General features: G+C 32.6%; 1 protein-coding gene across 8 annotated transcripts in view; it reads left to right on the plus strand.

The window, feature by feature from the left end:
* Positions 1-21,384, plus strand: part of LOC108755182 (mitogen-activated protein kinase-binding protein 1) — a 51,787-nt gene that overhangs the window by 15,922 nt on the left and 14,481 nt on the right. For 7 of the 8 annotated variants that reach the window (XM_018498035.1, XM_018498033.1, XM_018498036.1 and 4 more), the window contains exons 5-19: positions 502-717; positions 3,788-3,970; positions 8,521-8,681; positions 8,759-9,095; positions 9,215-9,381; positions 10,499-10,823; positions 11,663-11,873; positions 13,144-13,393; positions 13,485-13,929; positions 15,486-15,551; positions 15,737-15,847; positions 16,114-16,283; positions 16,374-16,664; positions 16,761-16,908; positions 18,070-20,503. In XM_018498035.1, coding sequence (XP_018353537.1) covers positions 502-717; positions 3,788-3,970; positions 8,521-8,681; positions 8,759-9,095; positions 9,215-9,381; positions 10,499-10,823; positions 11,663-11,873; positions 13,144-13,393; positions 13,485-13,929; positions 15,486-15,551; positions 15,737-15,847; positions 16,114-16,283; positions 16,374-16,664; positions 16,761-16,908; positions 18,070-20,503 — 5,515 coding nt within the window. The remainder of the gene's footprint in view (positions 1-501; positions 718-3,787; positions 3,971-8,520; positions 8,682-8,758; positions 9,096-9,214; positions 9,382-10,498; positions 10,824-11,662; positions 11,874-13,143; positions 13,394-13,484; positions 13,930-15,485; positions 15,552-15,736; positions 15,848-16,113; positions 16,284-16,373; positions 16,665-16,760; positions 16,909-18,069; positions 20,504-21,384) is intronic. The other variant, XM_018498040.1, reaches the window with a different exon arrangement.

The raw sequence follows: 21,384 nt of genomic DNA on the forward strand, positions 1-21,384 counted from the left end.
TGCGTAATAGTTTACACAAAAAAACGCGTTTATCAACAAGAAAATTTATTAATTTGTTTTTCTCACAAATGGTTGAGAAACATTCTATAATTTTAGCACGAATCAGTAGGAGAGCTAAACTATTATATATATTAAAATTTATTCGATAAGGGCGGAGGTCATATTTAGTGTCCTTGTAAGCCTAATTCTTGAAAAAATTACACAATTTTTTTAAAAGCAATGACCTTTATGTGACTTTAAAAAATTGATTTTTTCCAAAAATTGATTTTACCATTACTTGTTCCTCTTTAAATCATATTTGTTTGAAAACTATTTTTTGTCAATTACTTTGCTATCAAGATATTTTCATAAAAATGGGATACTCATAAATCAATTATTTTTGTAAAATGTTATAAAATGCAACATTGAATAAATTGTATTAATTTTTGAAAGACAAAAGGCTTAAAATTAATTCTGTGAAATGTATAAGATATCAAAAGAACATTTATCTTTTTATTTTAGGCATTCTCACCCAATATTAAATACGTTGTATCAGTCGGTTCGCAGCACGATATGATTGTCAACGTTTGGGACTGGCGAAGTGATGTTAAAATAGCATCCAATAAAGTTTCGAGCAAGGTGAAAGCTGTCTGCTTCGCAGAAAATGGCAATTATTTTGTTACTGTGGGTAATAGGCATGTTAAGTTTTGGTACTTGGAACATTCACGTAGTGCCAAGGTACACACTCAACTCTGTTTTACATCTTTTGCATTATTATATTTTATTTTTTTTTTACAAAATAACTTGTATTTAAAACTAATAAGTAAAAGGTTAATTAAACCAAATATACACGAGAAATTAAGGAAAATGTTAATAACAATTAAAAATGTATGTATATTTAAAGAAATTAATGAGCGAATCGTTTTAACTTGGCAAAGTGTCCTTTTCGTGATTGCTCACTACCGAGAGCCTATGGCTTGTTGAAGGTACAAAATAAATATTCTATTAAGAATTTTAATATCTTTGACTGATACAACTTTCTATCCCGACACAATTACTTACATAACTTAATATTAAACAACATTCCGCTTGATGTTAGCCATGTTGATAACAGCTGAACATGTTGATCTTTTTAACTCATTAAAAGAAAAAAATATATTACTTTTTCATGTGCTATTAACGGATTAAAAAAATAAGTAAGACAATATATTGAAAAGACAATATTAATATATCAATGGAAGATTTAGATTTTATCGATAATTTGCGCTGCCTGAAATATGCGTTATTTTAAAAATTGCTAATATTCAGTTTTTGGTTTTATTAGTTTAATGTTTGGTATACACGTCACTAAATTACTAAAACCTTGGCTCTTAATAGAAAGTGTGTGAAAGTTTATTTAAGAATTAAATTTTTACGTACTTGTAAAATACATAAGTTACAATCCCAACATTTACGCGGAAAACAAATATCTAATTTGAAATTTCACAACCAAAAATTCAAATGGATAGCGAAAAAGAGTTTAGATTTATAATTTACTCAATCTTGAAATCTTTGATTCATTCAATTAGTACAGGTTCCTAAATTTAAAATTTTTCATATTACGAAAAATGTAAAGAAGATGTATTACCATATAACATTTATAATAATTTTTTTGTTCTCAGCACGATTCTTTAAATAAAATATACAAACGCATTTTCCGCAAAGTACGGAAAATTGCGGAAAAAAAAACGATTGTAGAACAAATTACATTAGTTGGAACTGAAAGCAAATGATCAATTTCTAATAAAGTAAATCATATATAATACAATATTATTGTTCTGTCCACGAAGATCAATTGAGTTTGAATCATGAACAAAGTTAAACGACATTTAATTAAATTTAGGAACACTCAAATTCACTGCAATAGCTAAATTTAATTAAATGTTGTTTAATTTTATGATACTTAAAGATAATTGGTTTTTAAATCTTTCAAGTATTAATTTTCTTGTGGAAATTCAAGGATTACTATAATTGGGCGAAGATTTTTGCCTCTCTCCCCATAATGATTTTATAACAATTGAATTTATTAAACACGTAGAAAATAATTTAGAAAATTATAAGTCGTTAATAAGAATACTTTCAGAATTAGAGAGTTTTCCAGCGAAGGCACAAATCGATACAAGAATCATTCTGTCTTTGTTTCTTACTGATTATCGAACAAGGACAGAACCTTTGTGTCAATTTGTATCTCTTGCTAGAAAATTCCCTATGTCACTTATTATTGAATATTAGAAATTTACAAGAAATAGATCAAATATTGATAATTTTATTTTATATTCTTTATTTATCAGTAAACAATTTATTAAAAGTAATCCATAAATCCAAAGACAGCAGTGTCTAGGTTTTAAGAGGACGCGCAGCGTCTAGCAGTAGCAGGAGACCGACTATGTATTTTTATATGAATCGACGAGTTTTCTTAGTTCGCGATTATTAGATTTCAATAAAGGCCGTACTGATAAAATTTTATGTATGCTTAATCGATAGCTTATACTCGGATTGTGTAATGAAAGTACCTTTATTTTTTTTTTCTATGTGTCCTACAAGAGGAGATATTGCGACAAAATCCAAATTTTAATTAAAATTTTACTAAATCAATTGATTAATTAAATGAATATTCAAGGCTTAATTGAATATTCGAGGTAAGCTACGAAAAATAAAAAATGGGGGGGGGGGCGGAGGTTCATTAAAAAAATTAAAAATGACCTCGATAATGGCAAGTTATCCGAAGTCAAATCCATGGGTATCATCTTGTGTCCCCCTTGAATAACTTTTGTCTGAAACTTTTTTTAATTCCATGTCTTCTCGAGATATTAGTGTATCAATTAAAATGAAAAAACCTGTATAAATAAATATACATATATCTATAGTTATAAAAATCTAAAGGTGTTTTATTTAATAAATCGATGTTTTTATAATTAACTGTAATTAAATTCACTTGACTACTTTCCGTTTCATTCACCATTCTCAAAGATCGCACAGGTTCGATACCTGATTAAAAGGATCAAATTCCTTAATCTAAAATAAAGAACGACGGATGCACTGTCTCAGATGGTGTAATAGCGTTTTGTATCGATATTGATCCACATCTGGGGCCCATTCAAATGCTTTCGACTTGTAGCACGCGCCCCAGAGCAATAATTATGATAATAAGGAGTAATGTCAGTTACGCTCTTCCATGCCCGCTCTCCATTTCCTCGTTTTTCCATGAAATAAAGAATCCTGATGTTTTTGAACGTAACAAGATTAACAAACGAGTTTTAAAACAACTTATCCACATAGCCTGTTATAATAATGAGTTAAAAATATTCAGATTAACATGTACTATACACAACAATTTAATGTTTTTAACACCGGACTTAATTATGTAATTTTCATGTGGAAAACGACAGTTATGGACTTCTTTTATATCCGGATATTAAGATTTTTAATGACATTTATTAATCGTTGTTATGATGATTGTTATTTTAGAAATATACGTCTAATTTATTATATGGATTGTATGTTACGAATTTAAAACAAATTTCTTATTAATTTTATATGTGATTGTATTTTTAATAACAACTGAAAAGAATATTTAACAAAAGTTCAAATTAATTTGCTCATTAATATTTATTATTATTAATTAAATATACATATTAATTTTATTCACTCATTTATATTTGGTCCATTTCAATCTTCAATTTTCTTCTTTTACTTTTTTTTTAATATAATAGAAAAATAATCAATTTAATATTTTAAATTAATATTAATTTGATATTTTATTATGCAGTATAAAGAACCTGTGCCTTTGATGGGTCGATCTGCTATATTAGGAGAACAGAGGAACAATGATTTTGTTGATGTAGCCTGCGGTAGAGGAGAAATGACGGATTCTACATATGCAATAACCAAAACAGGCTTGCTGTGCGAATTTAATATTAGAAGACTTTTGGACAAATGGGTCGAGCTTCGAGTAAGTTACTTCAAATAATTAGGCTTAATTCTACGAACACTTGCGAATATAATATGAAGCAGAAAGGAATAAACTACAATCAATTTACTTCAAAATTCCCGTTTAGGACACATTTTCAATGACCTTGATGTTTACATATGTTATCACGATCAGACTCTAACAATGAGTAAAAGACTTATGCCCATTTCTAACAACATAGATTAAACCGAAATTAAAGTTGATCTATGTTAATGGAAATGAGCATTAGAATCTCTCTTATCAACCTCGGTTAAGTTAACCGATACTTACATGAGGCTCATTTAAATCCAGTTTCACAACTCATGATTTTAACCAAGGTTTAACTTATTTTGAGTTAAATCTCGGTTAAAAGTTAATCATGAGTCTAAATGAGGCCCACGTAACTGTCGATTAACTTAACTGAGGTTGGTGAAAGAAACCCATACAGTGATGTTGGAGTGATGAAAATTATCGACATTACAAAATTTAAATTGGCCTTTTTTTGATTGACTTTACAGAATTAACCCTTCGTGATCACAGTAGGGTCAAAATGAACGCATTTAACCACTAATTTTTTTGACACAGAACGAAAACTGAATACGGTAATCGGTTAAATGCGCTCTGGGATTTGACCTTGATGTGACCGTTACGGAACTTTTAAGAAAGGTGATTATGAAGGGTTATAAATCTTTTTACATGTTTACTTAGTATACACACGAATGAACCTTGGGATATTCAACTTAAATTTAAAAACGTAAAAATAATACACATCTTTTTTTATAAAAATTTAGCACTGTTTTTACATCTCTTATGGGCCAATCTTAGCCCATTTATAGCCCGTTCTTGTTCGTTTCTTACATTCAAGCATTCGCAGTATATCGTGAGGGAACGATGACGCGAATATATGCGAGTATGCATATGAGTATTTTTGAATGGATTGTCTGTTTTTAATACTCGTTTTTCAGCTAATGAATGAAAACTCGTTTATAATTGCAACAAGTGCAAGAGAATTCTGTTTACGAGAATGTAGTAAGTATAGAATAGGTACGAGAGAGAATGCAATGGGTGCGAGAGAGAGAATGTGATAAGTAGATACGCGAGAAAACGAGAACAATGATGCGAGAATAAAAGAATGTATCGCAAGGAACAGAATGTGAACGCAATGGCGGCGGCGGCGACTGATCCCGCGTGACATCACGCTCGACACATCACGCGGACCGCGGACTCTGAAGGTTTCACGTTATGGAATCTCTAGAGACACTATAATAAGAGAGTGGCATAGGTTTTAATTGTATAAGAAATTTAGAGGAAATACGGATAACAGAGAAGCTATCAGCGTCAGGGTTGTGTGGCAGGATGGAAATCTATCACACAACATGGAGAAGACCAAGGCCTCTATTCTGTAACTCTTAATGCAAGTTTTGTTATCGTTATAACGTCATTGCGCAGCTTTTTTATCATGGTAAAAAAGCTGCGATACAGAATAGTTCTACAGGTCTCGATTTGAATCCCGAAGTGCCTTGATATTTTTCTCGTGTTGTCCCATATTTCTTACAGTTTTAGAAGTGGAATTCAATTCGCTACTCCTCAGGGAGAGAGGGCTAGGATTTAAAAAATAAATATTCTGGAATTAGCTGCCTTAGGAATCAGAACCAGTGGTGACGATGCCCGAAGTGTGCTCAGAATGATTCGATAAAAGAGGGACTGACAATTAAAACGACAAATTTATAAATTGCTCAGGAGTATCAATGGATGCCTTGATGGAAGAATCGGATGGTATGCATCTAGTGGTATGCCATCTAGTGGGCGACCATCTTCGATTCATGTTCTTCCATCAAGACATCCATTGGTCCTCCTGAGCAATTTATAAATTTGTCGTTCTGATTATAAGTTCCAGTCCGTCTTTTACCGGGAACACCCGACGACTCTGGCAGAAATTTGGCTACATTTATACCATGCATTTAGGCCGCGGCCTATACAATAGGTATCCTTGTTTATCCTGTAAATTAAACAAAAACATCTATCGTATAGGTCGCGAACTAAGCGCATGTCGTAAACTTAACTATTGTTACCCGAATTTGGCGAGTAAAAATGCTATAGGGATATTCCAAGTCGCATGTATTGTCAGGCTGGCTGAACTTCAAGAAATTTAGAGCAAATAGGCACAACAGAGAAGCTATCAGTGCTGTACAACTCGGTAGCATGAGACGGATGTCTATCACAATATAGAGATCAGGCCTCGGTTCAAATCGGCGCCCTAATATTTTTCTCATGTTGTTGCTTATTTCTTATAATTGGAGAGAAAATTGCGGATATAGGCCGTAATCACATTACAGGTTGGTTCTACAATATTTTAGCCAATCATGATGTAGCGAGTGTAAGTTAACTGCAATATGATTGGAGAAGATAGAATCGACAACCAGCAACCGTAACTGACATAATGTGATTATGGCCATATACACGGCTTATGCGAAGTCTGCAATAGGAGTCGTTAGACGGTCATGGAGTCTTAAGACGTAAAAAAATTATCAGTTATAGTTGATTACTTTATATTTGACTGCGGTTGATTAATTTCCTATAACTTAAGATCCCACAACCGTCTACGATTCATATTATAGACCCCGCATTAGGTGTAGTGGCTGTTGACATGTATATAAAATATAGTAAAAATGTTATATTAATGTTTGATTATTGTCAAATATTCCGCTTATGTCCAATTTCTTCACCTTTATATAACTTTATCCAAGAATAGCTTCCAAATATTACAATGAAGATATCTCTTGGATAAAGTTATCCGCAACTTATCTGGAAGTGAAGAAATTGGACATTAATGTGTTAAATATATTATTATAACAAAAATTTAAAAGTATATTAATAAATTTTGTTAAATTGAATATCGTTAAAGGAAAAATAATTATCTGTTTGTAAGATAAGAATAAAGTGTTATAACCACAATTCTAATAATAAATAATATAATGTTGTAGAGAATGACAGGTTATTATATTTTGAGATGCAAAAACAGAAGTTAGGGAGGATATAAAGCATTTTATTTTTTCATTAGATTCAATAATTATTTAATTTTGCTGTAAGCTTATGTATATTTATGTTTCTGTTTTATATATAGTGATGTTAGTTATATGTTTATATTGCTTATAACCATGTCATTATGGTTCATATAGTCATTTATCAACATTTTACTGCGATATTAACTCAGATAGCAAAGCGTGTCTCAGCAAATCAACAAATTTGTGCTTATAATGCTTATAATGCTGGCAACTTGCTATAGATTTGTCTTCAATGATTTCGAATATACCGACATTGTAGGCCAACATGCAGGCAACAATGTATATATGTATTGCCAGCAGTTTAACAATAAGATAGCTGCATCAATGTTATCTTGTGTTGTCGGCAATATGACAGCATTGTATGATGCTGCATATTATTATGATAAGATGATGGCAGAAGTACGAATTTTTATGATGACGATTTTAAAGTTGTCGGCAAACTGCTGGCAAGTTGCTACTCAAAGTTATCATTTTGTAAAGGCATCAAGTTGCCAACAAATGAGGAGTTGCTGCAATTCTGGTAGCAACACATGCTTAGTAATGCATACTTAGCAATATGTCAGCAACAAGACACATGATGCTATCTAGGAACGTTTATTAAATGTAATGTTAAAATGCTTATTTGCTTTTATTTCCCTTTTTTTGTATTTTTGTTTTCCCTTTCGTATGTTTAATCATCACAAATTGGCTATGCCATTCTGTATTCCCAATCTTCTGTAATCCCAATATTCTGTATAGCCAATCAAAAATTGGACCATTTATGCCAGTCTCTTACTGTAGGTCTATTCTTTTTCTATCCCAACAACTGGTGTACACTGGTGCAATAAGTTAGAGTGAGACAGCTATAGTTTATTTTACTCTAACTTATTGCACTAGTTCAGAACTTTTCGAAAAAAAAACATCTTATAGTGTCTCTAGGAACCCTTCGACGTGAGCGCCATGTGTTGGTTACTGTATCTGATTTAATATCCCTCTATTTATACTACTCGCTATTATACTTCGTTCAGAAGTTAAAGCCAAAAAATTAAAATTAAACTAATCTCCGAGAGTTAATTTTTTCCCTTAAACATGTTTGATTACTGATAAAAAAAATAGTATCGAATATTTTTACGCCTCTACAAACCTGCCAAGTTTCATTAAAATTGGAGAGAGAGACATTTGCGAATCTTTTCTTGTTAAAAGGATGATCTTTGTAACATATGTCAAGATCAAAACCACTGAAGATAGATCTCTTAAAGGTAGTTTTACTTATTTTTGGCAATGAGAAAATTTTTACGGTAAATATTTAGTATAACGCTTCCCTCCGATTTTTCTATAATTTTGTAAATTTATGTATTTTTATATGTTAAATTAAAAAAAAAGACGAAACTTGAGCATTGATTTTCCCTCTTAGAATATATTTTACGCATGAAAATACATATAAAATTACGGAAAAATTAGAAGAGAAGGCGTTATACTAAATATTTATCATTTTTACTGTTTTTCTAGACAAGTAGTGCCAATTGTATGGCGATCGGAGATAAATATATTTTTATTGGATGTGCTGAAGGTATTGTAAGATGCTTTAGCCCTAGCACACTTCAATTTATTACTACGCTACCGAGAACACATTACTTGGGAGTTGATGTCGCACAAGGATTATACATCAGGTTTATTTTTAACAATTGCGTATCTCGAAAATTTTTTGTTGCGATAACTTAGAAATATCTTTCTATTTACTTTTTAGTCATATGTCTCAACATCCATCTAACGCAAAATATCCGGACGCAATTGCGTTGGCATTTGATGAGCGAAATAACAAGCTGACTTGCGTATATAACGACCACAGTATCTATGTTTGGGATGTGAGAGACATCAAACGGGTTGGCAAATCGCACTCATTTCTATACCATTCAGCTTGCATTTGGGGTGTCGAGATGTATCCGATTGATACAGATTCCATCGGTGCAATGCCGCCTGGAAGTTTTATTACTTGCTCCAGCGACGATACAATAAGGGTCTGGAATCTAGAGAAGGACAATTTACCAAATAATACCTTATACAAACGGAACATTTACAGCAACGTCAGTACATAGGCGCGTGCGCCAATCTTATTCCTTTTGTAAAATCTAACAGATTGAAATGCAGATATATAGAAGTAATATTTTATTTTCCAACGTCATTTTATTTTCTTGATCGACAGGAATTGCTAAAGGTGTTGTACATAGATTCAGAATTGACTTATCTAAAGGATCTGGACTTGGCCGCCGCAGGATCCACTGAAAGAAGTGATACATCTTACGATAGTCGTAACGGTGTGAGATCGATAAGAGTCGCTCCTGATGGCAAGCATCTCGCTTCTGGCGATAGGTAACGAAAGAAAAATTTATTTGATTGAAAAGAGATAGAAAGATAAAGGATATAGAGGAGACCGGGGATAGTTTATATATGAGGCATGTTGATACACTTAAAATTGCTGCAAAGTAATAATATTTTATTAAAAATATAGTATTTCGGCAAAAACATTATGGTCATGATGCAATAAGTTATTTCAGACTGAATAGCGGTTTTTCAGAAATAGAAAATATTTTTAGTTTTTGATAGCCTAAAGTAAAATAAATCATTGATATTATGAGCCGTTTTCACCAATTATTTGATTTCCCGATTAAATTTTGCCAACTGCTAAACTGACAACTTATCTTTAACCTAATTTCTTGACAACAAATCTGTTACAAAATACATATTTATAAAAACTCAAAATGTATTTATATTTCAAACTTTAATTTATCATCCATGCTACACTTTTTTCTTACCATGAATAGATTAGAAATTGAGAATATTTTAAAGTCTTGCTGTTGACAATTCTGGTGGACAAAGTTAATTGACCGATTAAGTAATCGGCGTTAATGAAACCGGCTCTAAATGTTATATTTATTACTCTGTTTATTATATTTGAATAATTCCAAATATTTCTTTAAAAATTTTAATTACTTCATAAGTAATAACTTACAGTTATGTTCATGTCTTGAAATATATTTTTGCTTAAGCAACAATTAAAATATATAAATATGACAACCCGGGACTAGTTGTGACGGAATTTATTATTATAATTGTTTCTATTTCTTTGTCATTAATAAATTAATCTCGATATATAACCTCAGTGCAACAGCGGCAATTGGCATTGTGATCTTACGTAAGATTTTATCGCGCTAACGTCTCTTATTAAATATTCAAATAACATAATTATACATATCTATAATAATTATGTAATTTGCGAGATTTTATTTTTTATATGTGAATTTATGGTAATACAACAAATTAAATTAGCTTATTAAATTAAATTAGCTTAAGCTTATTTATTTGCGTACCTACTTCTGCGCGTTGACTCTTGTATGTCCTCAACAGCTTTAATATTATTGTTTTTACATTCAAAAGTCTTATTATTTTTTTTTTATTTGGATATAATATTTACATATTATTTTTACAGATCCGGCAACATCAGAATTTACGATATTTCTTCGTTGGAAGAGCTATGTCTAATAGAAGCACACGATGCCGAGGTGCTATGTCTAGAATATTCCAAATTCTCACGACATTCACTAAACACTCCTAGACTATTGGCAAGCGCATCTCGCGATAGATTGATTCACGTTTTTAGTGTTGATCAGGGATATAATTTCCTGCAGACACTTGATGATCATAGCTCTTCCATTACTGCGGTCAGGTTTTTTAATCAATTGAGTCAGGGTAATCAAATACAGATGGTATCTTGCGGCGCAGATAAAAGTATAATTTTTAGACAATTGCCATCAGTAAGTAATCCTATGTGATCATCGATAACATTGTTCAACAGAAAAATGTACAAAAACGAAGATAACCGTTTCTCGTAATTTTTGAACGCTGAATACTTGTTTATCAAATTATTCTAGCACGTCACAAGTTTGAAAAATTTGCAATTAAAGTTAGTTAAAAAAGGGCTTTACTTCTATTCTCCCTAGCTAGACTGTTCGCTTTCTCATTTCCTCTGATATCTAGAGACTCATACTAGAGTAATGTGGCTTATTTCTCCTAATTTTGCTAATGCTTGCATACAGTTTCAAACTATAGACGATTCGGTAATTATTTGGATTAAGAGACGCCGCGCCAATGACCTTGATTTTGACATATGTTGTCAAGATTATGACTTTGAGTAACTTTTAAAAGATTTTAGGTGGTGGTCATTGTTGAAAAGTTATTAGCAAAAAAATGTATATGAAAAGCGAGAGAGAGAGGGGGAGGGAGGGGGAAAGAGACAGAGAGAGAGAGAGAGAGAGAGAGAGTTGTGTGTGGAGTAACTAAAATGAAAGATTAACTAACGTACTACATACGAAGCAAAACAAGGTTTATAATTGTACTGTTCCACATGAGTTTTCGAATTTCTCATGAAACAAGGGGAAAGTCGATTGCCCCTTTTGTGATTATGATCACAAATTTCTCCTTGTAACTTGATGGAAAATTTTGGTAAATGTCATCATATTTAGCACCTAAAAATTATGAGAAATAATTACTCTCGTTGTTATGTTCGAAGAAAAATAACTTTTTGTTGAACAGTGTAATTAATTTGATATCTGTCATCAACATTTTATATTACAATTCTTTCTTATATTTTTAGACACCAGGTGGAATGCCACAATTTGCTAGAGGTCGCAACGCCCAGGGAAAAACTACTTTATATGACATGGAAGTCGATTCCGGACAGAAACATGTGCTAACCGCCTGTCAAGATAGGAATATTCGCGTTTACAATGTTACTACGGGTAAACACAGCAAGACGTTTAAAGGTTCCGTTAGTGATGATGGTTCACTAATTAAAATTGTTCTAGGTAAGATGTATAATTTATAGCTTATCACGCACGCGTGACACACAACACACGCACGCACGCACGCACGCACGCACGTACACACACACACACACACACACACACACACACACACACACACACACACACACACCGCTGCTCTATCATAATAATGATAAATTTTTCAGTAGCATGACAATATATAGACATATTTTAACTCATATATTTATAAATAATTATACAGGATGAACCGAAATACGTTATACAATCAGAAGGAGAATTTCTCAGAGTAAATATTTACATAGTCTTTTCAAAAGTATCCGGATAATAAATAAGGCCCTTTTAAAAATTAATGACTTTATATATTATTCGTAATGATCGTATATATTATCAAAGTCATGATTCTGAGTGATCTCTAACAAGTTTAACCGTTGTTTATCATTTAATAAAAAGTTATTAATCAAAAAAGTTTAAAAAATAACATCTTATTTTCACTATGTTAAGACCTATAATGTTAAAAACTACCTCACACCTTTCTCTCCTTGCGTAATGATTTTCGCGAAGCGAGGTTCACTCTATACCCCTCTGTCTAGTGGATATAGTCTCGCATTGTAAGCGCTACACTGCACTGGAGTGGTGCATACTATAATGTACACTACTTCATTATTGCATTAAAATCCTACTCTCGATTAACTTTATTTTCAAATTTTAAATGTCACACTGGCTCTACATTGTTTCTTTGAGATGGTGTAGCAAAATCTCACTTTATGTATAAAACTTGTACACCATAGCCACGGAAACACCAAATGAGTTCGTCTACCACCAGCTATGGAAACACGCTACACTGTCTGAGTTTTGCACTAGTGCAACCAAGGGAAAACACTATTAGAATCGATGCAGTTATCTACTACTAATTAGGTTTCTCGAAATTTTAAGCTCTTCATACGCAGCACGCTGCGGCAGCAAAATGCTATTATTGGTTAAAAATTTTTCGTGAGGTGATTCCCCACTATGATCAGTGTACGCAGACGGGTTTTAATTGGTGAGAATCTCACATATCCCATGGGGCTTTTTCTGAAGTCCACGGGAATGCATAATGCATGTATTTCCTCTTCATCATAAAAAACAAAGTGACGCACTTCCAATCAGTTCTCGAAAATTTGAATCACATACGACTTTGTTGCTGCAGCGTGCTGCATATGAAAAGCCAGCTTTATTTGAAATTAGAGCAGCGATTTTTGTTATAAATTTCTCAAATGACCTAATAAAAGTATCTCATTTGATATATTTTCAGATGCGTCCGGTATTTATGTAGCTACCTCATGTACAGACAAAACGTTATGCGTGTACGATTATTATAGCGGTGAATGTATGGCTACTATGGTTGGTCACTCAGAATTGGTAACAGGTTTACGCTTCAGTCCAGATTGTCGTCATCTTGTGTCTGCAAGCGGCGATGGCTGTGTATTCGTATGGCGTGTTCCACACGATATGGTTGTGACTATGCAAGCCCGTCTAGCTCAGCAAGCAATGCGCGCCGGCAAGTAAGTAGTTTCTTCTTTTCTGTTTGTAAATCTTAATTACTATTATGTGATTTAACTAAAATAATTGTACTTTTTCCAAATGTATTCATAGAAAACCGCTCCAAGTCAATGGTGGTGGAATCGACGTGCGGTTAGATAATGAAATCTTCGGTTCGCCTCCATCGGATTTTCTCGATCCCAATGCGAATCCGACGTTTCAGAGTGTAGATTATAGATTTAGCGTTGGTCAGCTGCCATTATGGGCAAAAAAGCAAATGAATACCACGAGTATTGATGATAGTGCATCACTGAGCTCAAGTATCAGATCTCTCGGTGTTGATCTGCCAAAGGGACGATGGGCGCAAAGAGTTCAACAAGGCGACGGTATCACTGTAAAGTCCGTCTATGATAGTGATGAAGTTATACCATTTCCTCCGTCGCGCAGTGCCATTGATTCGGATGGTGGTGATGGTGGTGGCTCGAAGGACAGTTCCATTGATAGCGGCACAGAGACGAAATGTAGCAGCGATTATCGTCGAGAAACGTTATTTAAAACGGTTGGTAGAAAAGGATCTTTAGGAATCCTTTGTGATAAATAACTTGCGATAAATAAATTGCAAATTAAGAAAGAGAATGCAGTTATGAAATTATAAGGCCAAAGATATCTTTATGTTCCTTTTATCATCGAATTGAATTATTTTTTTAATTTTTTTTATACGATTGATTACATTTTGATTGGTACTTTTTTCTGAATTAATTTTTTTTGTAATGTTAATTCAAATTTTACAAAAATAATTTTTTTTTGTAACTTTAATTGCTCATAACTTTTAATGAAGTTATAATTTTTTTAAAACTGAATAATATACAATCACTCAGATGGTCAAGTCCGTAGAGATAGATTTTGAGTAGATTATCAATGCTATCAATTTTTGATAGCAGAAATGCAATAAATTTCACACAGTCTGAAATATCTAACGCCAGAAATGTAAGCCTGCTATGCTAGCAGATTGATGGCAGGGACCAAGCATTTGCAATTCCTGCTTGTCTTTATTGCCATTCTGTTGTCAGATTGCCCTGTACGTGCAGATACTGCTCGATTTATGTCACTAATTTGTTCTCCGATTATGAATAGGTTTTATCGATAGAACAGAAACAGAATGCTGTGTCATAATTGATATCAGTCTGCTAACATTTCTGATTAAATCTGCTGCCAGTCTGTTGACATTCTTAACATTTTGCCTGGACATAGTTTATTATTTCTGAAGAGATTAAGATAATGATTGAAGAGCTTGTTGCAACAGTGAGTTAATCTATATTTTGTAAAAACGGAGATCTCCAAAGTTAAAGTGATGGAGAAAAAATATCAATTATAGATTCGGTTATATTGTGGATTAACTATAACGTAGCCGAACAAGTGATAATAGGATTTTTTTCTATCATTTTAATTTTAGAATTTATTTACTCCATTTTTACAAAATGTGTGGGTTAGCCTACTGTTGCAGCAAATACTTTAATTATTAAAAATTAATTCGATTTTTTTTACTTTTTGATGAAAAATTATATAAAAGTAAAAAGAAACACGATTTTACAAGGCAGCATAGCCTTACATTTTTTGATGAACCTGGAAATAATCAAAATATATACGCATATTAATTTATTTTATTTAAAAAAATAGTTCCCTGCACATTTTGAATTATGTAAGCCTCTTTTTTTTTGTTCATTTCAAAATAACAAATGAAGAATGTTGCCTCCATTGGAGGTAAGAAATTGAATAGAAATTGAATAGAAATTAAAAAAAAATCTAGTGTTTTGATGCTTTTAGATATTCAAATGGTGAGAAATCTATAAGTTCTATCTTTTTTTTGGATATAATCAAAAATTATTTGGCATAATTCAAATACAAGAAAGCGTACAACAAATAATGTATTTTTTTTTTATTAAAAAACAAATTGATTTTGGTTACTTTCAAGTTCATTCTCTCTTTTAAACACGTGAATATTTAATTATTTTTTTAATGATAATTAATCATTGACTAATATTATCATATTCTTTTAATGTATTGCTGTTTTTTGCAATCTAAGAACAGAATATTAACATTTAATTGCGATTTTAGGAAGAAGAGAATGTATTTCAACCATGTCCTAAAAGTTATAGAGAGATAGAAAATGAAACAAAGCAGGTACTAACAAAGTTATATGAGTATTATTGCATGATCATATATGTTATTGCCTTTTTAATATAGCAGATCCACTTTGTTCATCGATCATTTTGCTTTGATCTTGTTTTTTTAATCATCCTTTTTTGGCATTTGCATTGTCAATTTGTCATCATATTGATTACGTTTTATTTCGATCACTGATATAGGTAATTGGCGATAAGGTGACAATAAGAAGTAATAATATTACGGAATTGATACGTCAATCGAGGAGCCGTCATCATACTGACGATAGCAGTCTTGGCAGCTTTAAATTTGAGGTAAATTTTTCTAAAAATGCAAAATGTTTTCAAAAAATAATTGTCTGAAAATAGTCTATTTAGAAAATATTTTATGAAATCGCTTTTTCCAAGTATGACAAAATGTATCATATGTTGCGTAAATATTTCTGCTGATATTACATTTTTAATTGACATTTGATGTTTTATTCATGTGCTTACGTGTTATATATATTTTTAATTTAATTGTCAATTATGTTATTAATAAATAATGTCCCGCTGTATCTTTATCTAAAAATGTCATTCAGGATCATGAAAGCACTGAACATGATGGGGATGTTGAAGATTACTCCGAAGGGGAAAATGGAACGACTGGTTCTGAAAAGTCACATCATAGATTAATGTATTATCCCCCACCAGAAGATATTGTGTCAAATCAATTTACTGTTAATGCAATGGATGTTGAAGAGCTCCGAAGGTTTATTCTTGATTCTATATATTTATGTTTTTTTTTATTGTATTGTGAGCCTTTCATCGAATAGATGCAAAATATATCTTATATGCATAGATCACAAAGGCTTCAAAGAAAATTGAAAAACACAGAGAATGGTCGGACGAGCGAAATGACTGCATCTGGCAGTCAGGACGAATCTGATTCAGAAGGCGGAGCATCGACTCCTAGCGCCGAGAGAAATCCGTTATCTATGTTATCCGAAGCTAGCTCAGAGGGTTTCGATCAGCTTGCTAAACAAAATCATAGAGAAAAATATCTGAAAAATGCCTTCGAATCGCTTAGTGGTGCGGAGGAACCATCAAATCGTGTAAAAGCAACAAGTATTAGCTCTCAGTTTCATGGAAGGTAAAATAATTTTTATGAGTTGAAATATTATGATAAATCGTTAGTTTAACAATTGCTAATTACTGATTAATTTGATTACTGATTGATTCGTTATAGACTTAGTAGTGGTGAAAGTAATACCACTACCAAAATACGTAATGCAGCAGTGGTTAACGTAACAAAACATACAAAAGGTGACGATGTTGTGAAGAAACGGGAGGAGTTGCAGAGAAGGATAGAAGAAACCAGAAGAAAATTACAAAGTGTAAGTTTTGCATGAGAAAAGCAAAATGTTTTTCAAGAATTTTCTTAACATAAGAGAAGAATACCATTTTTTGTCAAAACTGATTTGATGCTTAGTAATATTTATATGTGAATATACAAATACAATATCATTTCTATAGAAATTCTATTTGTGCGAAATCCCATTAAATTCTGACTAAAGTGATATTTTTCTTTAGCAATAAATGTTTAAGATGCTAGTAGCATTATTATTAATCGACGATCAATTTAGTCATGAAATTATTTCATGATTATATTTCGTGTCAGACAAACCGAATCAGTGCACAATTTTTAGAAGTGATAATTGTATTTGTATATTCACATATAAACATTAAGCACTAAAACTTGCTTCGAAAATGGTATTCTTCTTTTATTTCTACGAGGGGTGTCCAGAAAGTAAGTTCCGTTTTAAATTTTGCCGCCGCAGTGGTGTAGTCACGATAATATACATGCGTGCCGAGTTTGTTGATTCGTTGGCAAGAGATTAACGCAACTTTCAATTATTGGTTCAATGCAAACATTGTTTTAGTGTGTGTTTATAATGTTTAAACAAATCTGAACAAATCGCGACGCTCATCGCTTATGAAATACGGTCTGTGATCCGTTTCTTAAATAGAGGTGCATTAGTGCGGCTGAAATTCACCGCCATATTTGTGAAATATATGGAGAACGTGCAAAATGAGTGATTTAATGGTACGGAGATGGATGCGACTTTTCAATGAAGGACGCAAAAATGTGCACGACGATGAACGGAGCGGGTGATTGTCTCTGGTTAATGATGATTTGATGTGTGCAATTGAAAAGAAAATTAATTTTCCCTTGCTGGCTGATGATTTCATTGATGACAACGAGATCAAAGAAGCTGTCATCACGTGAGTTGCCTCAGGCGGCAATTTTCTATGACGAAAGGATACAATGTCTGATACCTCGCTATAATAAGTGCATCAACAATGACAGCAATTATGTAGAAAAATAGTGTAAGGTGTGTACTTTAAAAAGCAATAAAAATTTTTTGTAAGTATATACTTGTTTTCTTTTAATAGGCCATCGAAACTTACTTTCTGGATAACAATCGTATTTAAACATTTCTCAGTCGATTTTCATTTAATATTATTTTTTGTAACAAAGTTTAATTCTTTTGTAGGTTGGTTATAGATCGTTACTGAAATCCAGCCAAAGCATATCCGATTTAAGCAGTCATGTACAAGAAAAGCATCGTCGTTCAAATAGGCTCAACACAGGTAACAAATCCGGTCAGCAAAACCAATTTGCAAAACCGATTAATCCTTGTAAACCTATGCTAAATCCAAAGTCCACGTTTAAATCCCAGCAATCCATTAACAAAGTTCAAGGTATGGGGAATGCATTACCTAAGCTAGAGATACCAAGTGAAAATCGCTTGTCGAAAAGTCCAACTATGTTGTGCATCAATGAGAAAGCAAAAACAACTCTTAACCGTCCATTAACGTTGATATTAAAAAAAACTGAAAAGTATAAACTGTCCTTGAATAAAGCTAATCAATCTTTGCCCGAGTCTCCTGTATGTGAGGAATCAAAACTATTGAAAGAACAATGTAAGAAGAACATAAGTCGATTTGCAAGATTTGCTCATAAAAGAGGATCTTGTAGTTATTTTATCGGTCTGAATGATCATGAGAAGGATATCGAGAGTGTTGCAAAATCTTTTGAAAGCTTACCTGCTATGAATGAACGTAATATGGAGAATTTCAAGGAAATCATTGATAATGCTGACGAGGGAAGTGGCAATTTCAGTGACGATTCATTGGAAGGAGATTTTAAGAATCCACCTCGACGTTGCGTCAGTGATTATCAGATAAACGTTCATATGAATGACTGTAAAAGTTATTCGAATTATGAGAATATTCAGAAAAAAATTTTAACTGGCTCTCAAGAAAGTATACTTTCGAATGCCTCTGTTGAGTCATTCTCTAAAGGAAGCGCTGAAATCTTGGATTATAATCATTATGATTACGATAGACACTCGAGTGCAAGTTTCTTTCTGTCTCGACGTAAAATGCAGGAAGGCAGAAGTCAAGAGAGCATATTAACTGACGAGTCGGACTATCAGATGTTTCCGTTACGCGAGAATGTTGATCATCAAAGTACAGAAAGCGTGTTAACCGATGACTCGGATTCCTTAGTGAAATCTGCACCTCTGGAAATGTTGTTTGACTCACATTACAAGCGAAAAAGACAAAATTCCGAAACCTACAGCGGAAACCCTAATAATATTGTAGAGACCATTACGGATAATGCACAAAGCTCTCCTAACAAGAACACATTTTACAAAACGGTGTTTAGGTCAAAATCTTTACAGGACACTAGAATCAACAAAGCGAGGAATAATACAAATTTTGCAGAAGATAACGCATCATTGAAAACTCATGTTTACTGTGAATTTAATTTTGACAACGAACACAAGAATAATGTGGATACGACAATTTGCAGTGGTTCAGAAACTATTTCACATAGCAATAGTCTGAAAGTGCCTACAAAATTAGAATCGATGATGATCTTGAATGATTTTGTTGCACACAAACCACCAAAACCTAAGAGAAATTCGTCTCGTACTCAAAGTATGCGTAATAGAGCTAGACCAACTTGGAAATATATTGACACTCCGTCGCCTTCATCACCTGCTTTAAAAAGCGATTCTGATAATTACATGACACCTTCCATGAGTTCAACTTGTTCCACATATGATATTACGCAGGACAATATGAAAATTAAGCAAGATTCAATCGATTCGAAAATAATGCAACAATTCTTGCATTCCGCGAACTGTACGCTACAATCTGACAATAAAAAGAGCGGAAGTGAATTTTACAGTCTACAGACTTGTACCGATAAAAATAATATTTCGCAGGATGAACAGATATATATCAAGAACGACTCCTCATGTTTAACAAAAAATCAATACGTAAAGAAGATTGATGATTCGAGGAAAGAACTGTGTACATCTTACGATAAGGAAGAAATAAATTTGTTTGAAAATGACGTTCCAACAAAAAATATATATGAAACTTACGACTCACTAGAGCCCAGTGAAGTCTCCTGCGATTTGCAAAGAGAGGAGCTATCGTTCGATAGTTCGAATTTGCAATCTACCAATGAACATATCAACAATCTTGATGCGAGTGTGAATTTTAAGATAACTCGTGCAATTGAGGGAACTGTGAAATTACTTTCGAAGGAATTCGAGAATCTAATGAGGCAAAAGCAATACTTGACGAAGGAGAAATATTTGCAATTGACATACGGTCAGGAGACGAGCAAAAACTTTGCTAAATTGGAGGCCGAGCGGGATGGTAGATTTTACACTATCAAACGCAATAATGTACGGCTACATTCGTGTGGCGAAGACAGTGATTGCGCTGATTTGTCAGCGATAGATAGATCGCTAATGGAAAGTGGCTCTTCCACATCCGCCTCAAGTTGCACTAATTCGCCTAAGAGAATGTGGCCGCCTGCGTCGCGATGTCCGAGTCACGCAAAGTGGACGAAAACTCTACCGACGATCGATCAAACGATACTTTCCACGAAGCATCCTTATGCAGGTATCAAACAAGTAGAAAATGCTTGCATATATTCTACGTGTTGTTAAATTTTACGTGTCAGTGTCCCAAAATTAAATAGAAGTTTACGCATTAAACAGTTTATAGAAGAAATACTTTTTCTATTTACACATATCTCGTTTTATTATAAACAATTATATATAATTACCTGTATATATATATATATATATATATATCCAAAAATAGTTCAAAAGGTAAAAAAAATTTTTGAAAAAAGTCTAATCATAGACAGGAGGAAGTTTGTATGTCTTGTATGGTCAAATTGAAGGTGAAATTTATAGTCAATCTCTTTAAGGTCATTCAGAGTTATGACAACATATGTCAAAGTCAAGATTATCGGAGGTTGCTCTTTTTTTCTGCAGTTTTATCTATATTTTATGTTATTTGACCATTGTTAGCAATTCCTAACATAACAATTATATTATTAAGAAATGTCAAAGACAATCAAAGTTTCTGAAGTTATTCAGATCAATATTGTGATTTCTCGTAAGGCCAGAAAATCCATCCGCTATTAGTAGAGATTGCAAATGATTTGAAGGCGCAAGATTATTAAAAAGATGGAAACTTACACTGAGAAATTTTGTAAGATTAAGACTTAGCATTTCTTGATAATATTGTTAGTATAGATATAATTGCTGTTATATAATATAATTGCTATTAGATTATGAATCGATATCAGTGTTAAATAAAAAATATATATATTGGGTGGATCCATATATTCGTTCGCTTTTTGAAGGCTAAAATGAAACAAGTTTTTTTCATACAAAGGATGAATTTTAATCAATAATATATTCTCCGTTTTTGTTGATGACCTCTTGCCATCTTTCCAACAATTTCATTATTCCGCTCTCATAGAAGGTCTG

The sequence above is a fragment of the Trachymyrmex septentrionalis genome, unplaced genomic scaffold (genome assembly GCF_001594115.1).
Source record: "Trachymyrmex septentrionalis isolate Tsep2-gDNA-1 unplaced genomic scaffold, Tsep1.0 scaffold86, whole genome shotgun sequence".
Taxonomy (NCBI): domain Eukaryota; kingdom Metazoa; phylum Arthropoda; class Insecta; order Hymenoptera; family Formicidae; genus Trachymyrmex; species Trachymyrmex septentrionalis.